This window comes from Neodiprion virginianus, chromosome 6 (genome assembly GCF_021901495.1).
Source record: "Neodiprion virginianus isolate iyNeoVirg1 chromosome 6, iyNeoVirg1.1, whole genome shotgun sequence".
NCBI lineage: Eukaryota > Metazoa > Arthropoda > Insecta > Hymenoptera > Diprionidae > Neodiprion > Neodiprion virginianus.
In genome coordinates, this window is record NC_060882.1 from 10,265,323 (window position 1) to 10,278,499 (window position 13,177).

The 13,177-nt window shown below is 40.7% G+C and overlaps 1 protein-coding gene across 2 annotated transcripts in view; it reads right to left on the bottom strand.

Annotated features, from left to right (window-relative positions):
* Positions 1-13,177, bottom strand: part of LOC124307660 (ubiquitin carboxyl-terminal hydrolase 48-like) — a 59,748-nt gene that overhangs the window by 44,310 nt on the left and 2,261 nt on the right. For both annotated transcript variants that reach the window (XM_046769589.1, XM_046769588.1), the window contains exons 7-11: positions 12,578-13,110; positions 12,360-12,461; positions 11,790-12,196; positions 11,360-11,687; positions 10,990-11,174 (exon numbers count right to left, since the gene is read on the bottom strand). In XM_046769589.1, coding sequence (XP_046625545.1) covers positions 10,990-11,174; positions 11,360-11,687; positions 11,790-12,196; positions 12,360-12,461; positions 12,578-13,110 — 1,555 coding nt within the window. The remainder of the gene's footprint in view (positions 1-10,989; positions 11,175-11,359; positions 11,688-11,789; positions 12,197-12,359; positions 12,462-12,577; positions 13,111-13,177) is intronic.

Below are 13,177 nucleotides of genomic sequence, written 5' to 3' on the forward strand. Positions count from 1 at the left end.
TGTTCCGTATCCATTCATCCCGATTCTCGTGCGAATAGACAGACACATACCTTTCCAGAGGAAACAGCGATGAGCTCGCCGAACCCGGCTTCGAAGGCAGCTTAATATCACCGTTAATAGGTATCCTTAATTAGTCGACTCCTCGTCGCGTTCAGCAATTACCGCTTCACCAGAAGCGAGTCAATTCGACGGTCAAGCCGCGTTTCTGGCGTCTTTTTTGCCGCGTGGACAAATCATATCATCCCGTGGGCATCGTGATCGGCGGTTTCGTTGTAAAAGCTGCGCCTTATACTTGCACCGTGAGCCCAGCCCACGATTGCGGAATGCGCGACGAAGTGAGCCGCAGGTGACAATAGGCAGCCGATTCGAGATGCGCGAGTAGGAAGCATCAACGGAGAATAATTACCGCGGACGCGGCGAGCAGTTAAGTGTCGCAAGAAGAGGACGAAGAAGAAGAAGAAGCTGAGGAAGAGGATGGGGAAGGGGGAGGAAGGCACCTTGCGCCTGCCAACCTCCTCAAGGAATGGCACCGCGGTCATAAAAGTACCAACCCGCAGCGACAAACGGCGCGCGGCAAGCCTATTCCGGGAATACGATTAACCGTCGTTCATTCACGTCTCCCCTCTATTTCCCTGACACCCGCCGCATGATCCCCGAGTAGGTATAAGGTACGATACGCTCCCGATCCTCGCGACGATCGTTCATCTCCGATACCAGGCCTTTGCACAGCCGACAGCGCATCTCGCTCTTACCGTTTATTGTTAACCATGGAAAAGTTCTCTTATTTCCCGCGTCCCGTGCGATGCCGTGGTTTGTACAACGCGCCTGATATTTTTTTTCGTTTTTTTTTTTTTTTTCATCTTTCGGCCGAGTAACAACTATTCTCCAATTTTTCCTTCCTTTTCTGGCAATGCCCGGACTTTTTATTTTTCTCCACCTTTGCACCTCTCTCACCCGGATTTTTTTTTTCTGTTTTTTGTTTTTTCCATATCGTTTTATTTCACGGCTATACACGTAGCTGCTTCCCTCTCGCGTAATGACCGTCGCTGTACGGTCGAATGCTTCGCCGTCAGAGAGCCGGACCCTCGGGTGTAGATCGGAGGCACATACAAGAGTCGGATGGCCAGCATCTCGGCATCAGCCCCCTCTTCCGGGCGATCTCGTCTCGAGGAGTTTGCCTCGTCTTATTCCGACTTGACAATCATCCAGATGCATGGATATTACGGCCACGCCATGCCAGAGGTGGCTGACTCTCCGCTTTGCCGCGGAGGCACACGGACGCGGCACACCTTCGGCGCTAACTCAGCTCAGGATCTCGTGTGCGCCGTGATTTTGTGTGTATAATACCGCGGATAGGAATGTCTTCACTTGTACCCGCCTTCCTGCTGATCCTCCTCGTAGCTGGTATACCTATATTACTCCGGATGAATGTAATAGAGATACGGAGTTCCCGACCACGAGGTCCGATCGGAGAAGATGATGAATACAAGTACCTACATTTAAACATGCCGCTTGCCGCTGCATGATGGCAGACCACGCGACGTGTTTCATTTATTTTCATCGTTACGTATAACACACACACACACACACAGACACACATCTATTCCAGTACTAGTTCTATTCCACGTTTTTCTTTCCCGCCGCTACAGTCTTCTTTGCTACCTACGCATGTCATAACTTTACTTATTTTACGGTCGATAGTGTAATTGGGAGGGTGAGTGAAAACTAGTACATACACATATACATGCATATCTGCTTATAATATGGATATTATCGGGATACAGATGTGAAGACGTGAAATGGATATTTGCAGCTGTTGAGGTCACGCTGGTCACGCAACACACACGCGCGTTGTCAGTTGAGACTCCGTTGTTAGACGACGTTGCAACAAACTATCCAAGAAATTTGACTAACCGTTTTGAGTTGTGGTTAGACGTAGTATACCTATATTCTTGTACATCGATATACGTACGTATACGGCGTAACAGTGAAAGATTATCGAACCGGTTATGACGGAGAGCGTATATATTTAAATTGAATTTATACGATGGAACCGGGAAACTGAATCAACTTTGGCGAATAGGAAAAATATACGGATTTAGAGTTAGATAGCAATAATTGCTTTACGGATAAGCTAAACTTTTTAGACCAACGATAAAAAAGGCGTTCTAAAACCCATTTTATATCGATGTTCACGTCAATTGTTATTTTGACGCAAAACGACGCTGCCAACGTAACATTCCAAGTTGAAGACTGTTGGTTTTTGATTCTGGGACGCTCCGCAAACACCTTCGACAAGAACCTGTATATGTTACGTAATATGTGCCTGAATGTCGACAGTTTTATTCCTTTTTTTATGCGATGCGAAGGTAATGAATATAGAATCAGGAGTGAATTAACTTCGCAGATAAATTATCCGCTAAATAATCATATCCTGCATGCTAAAGTGTCGACGGAAGTAGCAGGTTGATACAGCTGGACGTGTGTGTGTGTGTGTGTGTGTGTGTGTAGACCTATAATTTCAGTGAATTAAAATGAATCGTAAAATTATACCAATTTTATCACTCGTCTCAAGTCCCTCCGATTCCATGCAGGCGTGAAAATATCACAGCAACGATCGCACAGGTGATATATAAAATATCGCGCATAGTTGAAGCGGGCTTAATTATTTTCAGCCAAGGGGGGTTTGTCCTGTCGCAATGAGACTCGATATTTAAAACGTCAATGAACCACGCAACCCTATTTCTCGCATCTCGTTCAAGATGGATTCAATGGTATAGTATATATATATACACTGACTATAGCGCCTTTCGTGGCTGAGGGCGATATGGTTACTCGAGATAAGTATCTTCGATCGTTACCGTAATTGTTCAACAATGAGAGCGATGAGATTACCGAGACCCTTTAAATTACGGTGGTAGGTGAGCCACTTTTTAGTCTCCGAGTAAAATATTATCAAAAGAGTTTACTGCTGAAGTATTTATGAGTGTAAAATGGTTGAAAATTTTCTTTTACCTCATTTCAGATTCTTCCCGTGTTATTACACACTTCCGTGAATCGATTTATCGCTAATTCGCTTCGGTGCATTTTTTCGCATTGAGTTTTCATTTTACAGGCAATTTGCGAATGTAGACTTCGTTGCTAAAAACTCCTGCATAACTACGTAATCGGAAGAAATTTCTTTTCCATCGAACAGGGGAGTTCCACGCCTGTAAATACTTGGCGAAAAAAAATTGCATCGAAAATCCGAATCTAGCGATTGCTGAAAATCCTTCGCAATGGTGACAAATATTTAGATACGGATCTTAAAACTTGTGAAAGAAGATGAATTTTTTCAAAATCATGGCTTTTCTCACAAGTATTTATGTACTGATCTCAATATTTCTACACACAACCAAACAAGTATTTCGGAAGAATGTGCCGTTCGGAATTTTTTGAATTTTTGAATTTTTCCTATCATATTCAAAAAAACAAAACGCGTTTTTGCCCAACTTTAAGCGCCCCTTAACTGATCATAATACCTGCTACCACGCAATTCGAGAAGAATCTCTCCCGAATAACATTCTCATCATCTCATTTGAAAGTTGACCCGCAAGTCTAGCCTTATACGGTTGTACGTAAACGTTATAAAGCGTGGCGGAAGATTCGCTCGTCCGCGAATCCTGGTCGAATCACGAAATTCCAGCAGGATTTCAGTTCAGAATTCTTCGAGCAGCTTCCTCCCTTTCGCAAATTCTGCCGCGGCGCGGCGAGCTCGCCCCGCGAAGCACTGATGATAGTTTTTGCCGCGCAAGATTTTTTGCCACCACCCAGTCCGCCGCCCGACACCCACCCTCCACCCCTCCCGCGAACCGGGGGTGGATGATATATGGCCGCCCCCGAGACACTGGCCGCCCTCTGCAGAGCGAGACACGCGGATGGCCGGAATCTCGGAGAAGAATTCGTACGATATACCTTTCTATGCCGCCTTTATACTTCGCTATCTGTACATATATATATATATATATAATATATACACACACACACACACATATATACGTATATATATATATACGCCTTCGCGTACACCTATAAATCATGTTCAATCCTCAGCTTTGATTTCTACCACTGGTCACACTTGCGTACAACACTGTACAGGATTATGTAGTTAACGACGATTCTCCGTTTTTAATTGATGAAAGTCTTTCGATCACTAAAAATAATTTCGGTATTCGACGTTTACCCATTCGCTCGGTCGATGCCCCGGAATCCTTTGAAATTGGAATGTTTCGCTAAATTTCCGGCAAACTTGTTGAAGGTAGTTTTCTTTTTGTTCTCCAATATTTACGAGGATTTTAATTTTCGAAACCAGATTAACTGTGTTCTTTTTTTGCAGAAAGTTGTAATTTTTTGCACGCCACGAATAAATTTTTCAATCCACCTGTCGTTCTCGATTTCTTCAATCGTACTTTTGGAAATTTTTTCATCGACAGATTTTAACGGAGACTAGTTTTTTTATGTTTATACTTTTTATAGGGAAGAGGAAATTTCCTCAAATACAGGTTGAAGTTGGTCTTACAAATCGTATGAGTTAATTTACTTATATTTCTTACGAATACAGACTGTAGTTTTTTCTTCACGGTTTTGGGCAGGGACCAAGAGAAGAGGAAAGAGACGCAAGAGATGAAAAAGAGAGAAGAAAGAGGGAACGGCAAAGGAGTCCCGATCTCCCAGGAATTAGCAAAATATCAACAACTGCTCTGCCCTCCCCCAGCGCAATGAATCAACTTATTTAAGGGTAGTTGGATTTCGCGAGTCGATGCACGGGGACTTTCCCCGCGACCGGGTTCGAGGAATGATTTATCGTACTTCTGGTCTAGCCGCCCCCGTTCAGCCCTGAAAAACATCGACGACTACGCAGACGACGACGACACGATCTTGCCAAATGAGCGCAAATTATTCGCGACTCCATCGATTTTTTTACAGTTGGACAATATTAATCGCAACCGAGTTAAGGAACAATGCTAGGTACGCGCGTCTGACGTGGGATTTTCAATATAGTCAAACTTATATTGCGGGCTGCTGCAGGAATACGCTGAGAAGAATTTCGTTTGTTATAGTTGTCATAGAAAATTATACTTAGTGAAATACGGGGTTCAAATAACAAGGAAATGCCTTACAAGCAATCATTTCGTGTAATCGTAGTTTTCACTACTGTATATTTTTGAATTATTGCAAGAGTAAGTCTGTTTTTTTTTTGTAGTTTACCCCTTTTTCCGAATTCAGTAACGCCTCAAAATCAATTTATTGTTACACCAACGTCCAATCATCGCAATAGCTACAAGAAAATATAGCAAGACGTACTAGATTTTCTGGTCATAGCTACCAATCTTATTTTCACATATATGTACGTAGAATTATATTTTTCGAGCATGGTAAAAAATTATAATAGTTAAGGACTGTACAGTAACCACAACTAGAAATTTTTCTCGGTGCAGGCTGCTTACAGAATTCAAATATTTTGTGCGATCGATGCGACACTTTTTTGTATATCTTTCTTCGAATAGTTGCGATGAAACGACCCCACAGAAGATTGACGAAATGGAAAAAGAAAGTTTCTGTTCATGGTGAAAATTCTTATTTAGAAAAATATTGCACTGTCAAATAAGGGTCAATGAAATCAATCCTGCAGTACAGTGCTGATCTTTATACAGATTCGTGGTACAAGAAACGCTTGGGGGATAAACGCTGGAGGTTACAAGGTTACTCCGAGTAACCTTTCACTTTTAAAGAAACTCCTAGTAGTTTTTTTTGTCCAGATTCAAATTTGCACCGGTTACACTGCGTGCCGCATAATATTCAACATGTTTCACGAGAATGGCTCCAGTCGCCAATTTTGAATGTTTGTCGATAGCAATTTTTTATGTTACACTTAAATATATGCCCAATAACTTCCTTAACCCTTACGTGCGCACCCAGGGTACTCGGATACCCATCTCTCGTATCTATTATTTTTTGAGTGCGGATGTGAACGTAACCATCCAAAATCGATTTACTTTATCAAATAAACATAAATAAAAAATATTCGAGCTATTTTCAAGTCTTATAGAACAGTTCAGTTGCCGCAAAAGGAGCACGCGGTCAGTTTTGATCTTTGAATGCCAGTCGCAATGGTAGTTGCGTAGCATGGGTTTACTTATTTTTTTATTAACCTGTGCTATCTCATTAAGACATTTTATCAATATTAAAACTTATTTCCAGGTGACTGAGTCTTTTTTTTTTCATGTTTAAATACGGAAATAGCTTCTGAACAATTTGAATTCCGAGGATCGGGAGTCTCAGATCGTTGAAAAAAAATTTCAGAAAATTATTAATAAAAATGTGAATTGGCGGGCACCGTAAGGGTTAAATATTATTTTATCTTATTACCTTTTCGTCCGTCAAAAAATAAATTATCAAATTTTTATAGTTTTACAGTGGTTTTACCCCTTAATGGATCCCGTTTCGGGGCTGTTGAGAAAGCTTTTCTTGGCAGAAATATTGAAGAAGACTTAATTTCGAGTATAGAGCGTAGTGAATGAATAATTGGCGGGGCAGGTTTCCCGCGGTTGAAAATACGAGTCCCATCCTTGTTGACACAGCATTGTATCAGGCGGACAATGGCAAGTTCGCGGCAGAGGTGCGCGTGCCAAAAGGCGAAGGGCGAAGAGCGAAGAGCGAAGAGCGAAGAGCGAAGGGCGTCGTAATTAATAACTTGGGATTGATTAAGGTGTCAGATAAGTCTATAGAGCGGTCGCCCGGTCCCCGACGCGTTACAATATGATTAATAATTTTGAGATAGCGTCCCTTTTCACCGAGGCAAGAGGCCGATTTCGGTAGGGTGACGCCCGCGGCACTTACGCCCTAATAAATTGCTAATCACTTGCAGTGCGCTTTGCGTTCGACCGTCTTTCGCCTGCGCGTCATGAAAGTCGTCGAATGTTTCCCGGCGTAATTATGCGACATTCGAATGCCGGCAAGTTATTGTTAAAAACATTTCAAATTTCTTTAAAGAGACACGATTGGCGTCCGCCTGTACATCTTCCTCTCTCCATCTCACAATCAGGCGCATTCTCTGGATCTCTCCGAGAAGGTCGGGACACCCGAACGTCTACAGCGGGATGTTCTGAGCGATCGTCTATGCAAATGTCTAATCCTTTCTAAAATCCGTCAGAGTGACGTTGACGAATTGGCAAAGACTTTAAAACTCGCTCAGACAAATTGCGATCCTAAAATCCATTTGTTTTCGCCACCTTGCAGCAGGACTCGGAACATAAGGATTCGTGCGAATTGCAAACACTTCATTAATTATTTATTATGCTAAAGTGGGAAATTCGACGGAAATTTACTGCGATTACTAAGAGACCGTACTCGGTTCATTCACTCTCGATTATAATATTTAATAATTAATTATAAGACAGGCTGATCCACTCGCGGTTGAGCAACACGATTTCCACGACAGTTTTAAACTCCTAGTCAATCGATCGATCGACTGATCTGTCATTTCATGATACGAAATTTTAGAAATAAGAAGTTTTCTTTCCGTCGTAATTTCGTTTTCAGCTAGATTGAAAGCTGCGTGGAAATAAAGATTTTAGAAATTCCAAACGCAACAGATTCAGGTACATAATTTGAACAAAGAGTGAAAAAACAATCTCATAAGGTATAATTTTGCAAAAGAACTTCGAAGGTGTTCTTCCTAAAGATAAGTTTTTACGACTATTTACGATTCCTCCTGACTTCTCGATGTATATTCCGTGGGTTTCCACGACTGCGGTGAATATCACGAGTTCCCATGCAAAGCCACACCACGCGTGTCCGAATCCTTAGAGTCCGCAAGCAGGCATCAAGCTAAATTTAGCGTGACAACTGAGATTGACATATTTAAATTGGCGGTGTTAGGTAATCCGCGAGCTATGCTCCGCGTCTCAGTGACAGTTGGACAAACCGGGGATCAACTCTTTACGCGGCTTATATACGGTTATACGTATACCAACGTCATGTCCGGTGTCACATATGCCTTCGTCGGATTCCCCGATTAAGTTATCCCTCCGTGTACCACATATCCCCCCCCCCCCCACCACTCGCAGCAGTTCGGCGGACAAATTATGGATATGTAACGTTGTAAAATCACGAAGGGAAAAATTGCAGGCTTGCCAGAGCCGGGAAGACTGCAGCAGCTCTCGCTCTCTCTCTCTCTCTCTCTTTCTCTCTCTTGCCACACGTCGGTATACGTAACCCTTAAAAAAATTTACGAGGGTCTCGAGTAGGCGCCTATGTACTACATAATATTTGTTATCGCGAAATTGCGCGCGCGGCCACGTGGAAGGCGAAAATATTTTTCTGCTAACCCCATTGTCTTCGGGCTTGAAGCTCCTCTTTCTAAAGGTCTTTGATTAATTTGCGGAAGGGAACAGAGATGGAGATTATGTATAATAGGTGTGTAAAACCAGAGTTAAAAAATACACCCATTTTATACGGTTGAAAAACGTTAATAATTTTGCCTATATTTATACGTGAACTGAAAATTTTTTCGTCATTTTATTTTTTATGGCACCCTATTATTCAACGATTAGGCTTCATACACGGCTGTGATGAAAAATTTATGACAGTTGTTACTTTGCAGTGTTACTTTATTTAACGACGTTTAGCGCGGCGATTTCACGCTTCAAATCCGCCGAGGCTATATAAATTCCTCATCATCGTTCGGGGAAAAACAGTAGGATTTATCTTACTTAATTCCCGTAAAACAATAATAAGAAAACTAGATGAATAAAAACAGCGATAGTAATAGTGAAAACAAATGAAAGAAAAGTCAAGGACTGATTGATTGATTCCCTGAAATCTGCAAGAACAATGCTGCGGAAATGTGTTTGGAGAAAACGAAACTGGATCGTACGATTAGCGATAGCCAAAGCAGACGATCGGTTTTTAATAATATCAATCATGCATTTTCTGACCAATCGAACGTCACCCGCTAGATTAATTTCTCGATATTATGAAACTTTCTCTCAGTCAATTAAACAGAATTGTAATATCCAATCCGTTTGAAAGTGAAACTACGATCACATGCGTAGAAGAGAATGCACTCGGGTATCAGTTGGCGTGGATCGTGGACGAGATAGAATACAGATAAGCCGCGACGAAGACTCTGAGTAAGATGGAAAGGTATTAAGAGGAGAAAGATCTTTCCTTGGGGCGATGTATCATTTGCTCGGAGGTCGTTAGCCGGTTTCAATTAGTTTTCCCTAGCTCTGACCGCCCCACACCGTCCCACGCGGAGCTACCCTTAATCGTGTGGGCCAGTTTTTTCTTATAATTAGGAAAAGCTCGTTAATGTGCGACGAGGAGCACCGGCTCTCTCCCCTCGATCCCGAGGATCCTAGGTCACTCGAGGTATATAACGCCGAGTGAAATGGACCAAGTTCTCCATCCTTTACGCCTTGACAATTTTCATCGAGCAGTTCGTTCGTTTTATTATGCAGCGTGACCGTCCCGCGGGTTCGAGAACATTCGACAATCTGTACAACACGTACAAGGAATAGTTTGGGCCGTGCACTAAATGAAAGTGCAAGTTTAAGTTTAAACCAATACTTTTCAAATCCCATGGCGAAAATTTTCAAAACTGATGTCGATCAGCGACGGAGTAATGAATATTGTGTCTAGATATACACTCTTAGCTGCACGTATTAGCGAGAGTGCAAAAAGTGTAATAATACAAATTAAGCCGCAAAGTACGCCTGTCAAAATTGATCGATGCCATTGTGCATTAGAAAATCATTAGGGTATTTGAAAATCCATGCAGACGTGTACGAAGCCCCATGTTTCATTTGCCGGTAAAATTTATACGTAGGTATATCTGATCTCGCAGTTGCTCGACAATTCATTGATTGCGCAATGAGCATAATGGATGAATGTATGTATATACGTCGGGATTGGTGAATTATTCAAGCACGTAGGCTCCACTTGGCCACATGATGTAATATGTATTCATACAAAATTATGGACGCGTGAAAGAATCACCGACAACTGTACGATATCCGTAGGGGGGTTACCTATCGTCATCCAACGTGAATTTGCCAATGATCGGCAACATACTTTACCATCGACAAACAAGGAAAACTGCGTTTTTATCGACTGATGGTAATCAAAAGCGCAATCCTACCCCACTACCAACGGATTTTGCTGAGTCCTCGGTAACTAAGGCAACGACTTTTCAAACGAATCGAACGTGAAAATTTTGGAATGAATTTTCTACTATGAATTTGAGAATTCATATAGAAGCCTGGCTTCTAACAGAAATATTGGTTCGAATCGAACGACAAAAATTACTATTACTTTTATTGGTCAATCATCCACAATTTACAAGTTTTATATCTGGATCGCTATTTTTTACCACATATTCATGCACTTTATGTAAAATTGATCGATAAATATTTCATGTTTATCTATCGAATCACCATGAAGTTTGCAAATTACCAAAATACAAAAACAATTTCGTTGAGTATAATTTCTTTTCTCTTGGGTTCACTCAATATTTGGATGCTTAAAAATTCTAATCTTTAGAAACTTTCTTAAATCAGATATTCTCATGGACTTTGCAAAATATTTTAACAGAATTATAGGCTGGATTCAAATTTATGGACTAGAAAACGTGAAACGTGGTTCGGCAGTGAAATGAATATCAAACCCTTCTTTGTTTACGGTACAGAAAAATCTCTAAATTATTATTGTCATTCGGTATTTCAACTGAAAGAACGAACAAACAAAACTCGGACAGTTAGCAAGGAATGTCTTTTACTCCAAATTGTTACAGTTTTTCACTGACGAATTTCCTAATTTTTCTGAGTTTGTTTTGGGACAATTTGAATTTTCAGATAATTCAAATTCCCTAACATTTTCAAGAGTCCGGTTTTTGCAAATTGTGTAAACAGCCTATTTGCTATATAGATATAATTTTAAATCACTCACCGAATGAAGGATCTCCAACTGTCAACAAATCCTTTTTCAACGGCATAATATATCTTTTCGGGATCTTCGCACTTGAGAATCTCGTTTCTGTTTTTTGCATAGTAGAAATCTGGTAATTCATCTTTTTGATTTTTCGCTTTTATTTTGTCGTCCTCCTTTGCTTTTTGCGCATTTTCCATTCGTTCCTATATTAAACATGTTTGACTATAATAAATAACTAAAACAACGCTTCATTGGTTACTGATCTATTTGAAAAGACTGTGGTAATTAAGCTGGACCAGAAAAAACAAACAAAATGTATGTGTGTGTGCGCATACAAATGAAAACCTTTTGGTAAATAGTACAGAACATAAGATAGTAAATTACGTACCACGCAAGTCGTGCAAGGAGATGTAGTGATGGGATATTGTTGAGCGTTAGGAAAATACTTCTGAAGTATTGTCCAAACTTCAATGGGTACCAGTTTTCTGCTGGCATCTGGCGTCTTCAAGGAATTGTGCTCACATAGCAAATCTTCATTGAAACTTAATATTACTTCACTTTCTTCATTTTCTTTGGGGCTGCCTGCCCGATCTCCTTGATTTTCGTTGTTATCCGAGGTCTCCTTTTCGTTTTCCATTACCTCGGTAAATTTTTCCATTGCTAACCGACGCCACGATCTCAATGAATCTGCACCAACGATGTAGCTGGATTCTGTCCTGCATGAAACGAAAAAATATTCGAGGCTCGATACATCTGAAGAACGTAATGGTTTGTTCCGGATAGAAAATATGTGAGAGGACACTCAAGTACTGACTTACTGTTCTTTGAAGTTTCGCATTAGCTCTGTCACCTCTTTTTGATCCTTTTCTAGGGCCATTTTGAATCGCAACATTTTACATCGGTGTTTGACACAAACTTCGCATAACGAATTATCATCGAGACGCGGACCGCCACGATATTTGGCGTACAACATATCAGCCGCAATTGCCGGTACATATTTAGCACGATTGACGCGAAGTGGATCCAAGCGATGATGCGGACAAAGCAAGACAGAATTATCTATTGGCATGATTCCATTTGACGTTGATGCCGAGCTGTTAAGCCATTTCGACAACCAATCAGAAGGGATCCATTGGAAATCGCCAGATCCATCGTTCTTTAAAATTATATTGAAAAAATCGATAACTAGTTGTCTCTTGTCGTTTTGATCCTCTATGTCCTTTTGCTGAAAGGTAAAAAATTTGTAAATAATTCTTGAATGATTTTTATGCCAAACGTTAAACTTTCCAGTAGTCAGTTATTTTAACGAAACGTTTCTTTTCTTTGGCTTCCTAGTTTTTATCAAGATAAAGTCACGCATAAATTATATCACACAGCTGGCTAGATACCTTTTCCTGTTGAATCGCCAGTAAGCTTAATTCATGTTTAACGTTTTCTTGCTTGACTAACTCTCGTACAGTATCGCTTACTTCCCACCTCTCAAATTCCATCTGAAAATAAAAATACAATTGTCGTATTTGAATGAAAAATTGAATCTCAATCTGATAAAGTCTTGATCGGTAATTGCGAAACGATTTTCTTGTTTTGTCGTTAAAGATTGCATTACCTCTTCATAAAAATCTCTTTGACCACAGCTCATAGCTCTATGAGCAGCACCGTTTAGTGTTTTGTAATCAATTTTTGAATTCTTCAAAATCTGTGTGGAATTCGTATTATTTGTTGTCAACTGGTTGACATCACTCTTTTTCAAAATATCTGTTTCACGATCCTTGACGCAGTCAGCAGTTTCGTTTGAATGTTCATCTTCCTTATTCGCATTAGGTTCTTGAGGCTTCTCTGTTAAACTCTCTGTTGAAAATTCCGCTGATATACTTTCTGATTTGATAACTTCGGAATTCGGCATGTCTGAATCACTATCTGCCTTCCTCTCATCATTTGGAGTTTCCAGTTGATTAGTATGGTTGAAATTCTCCGTTTCCTGCAAGCTGCTCGTTTCAGAACCAACCTTTTTCGGTCTACCTTTCTTTGACACATTTAATTTAGTCGTATCATTCACTCTTTTATACACCAACATGTAGGCCGTATTTGACGATAAGAATCCTTTCGGCACACGCGATCGTTTCACATTTTTAGGAGCATCTATAACATTGAAAGAATGACAAAGTTTCAAAATATGATTAGAAGGTGAAACAACTTGTATACACGT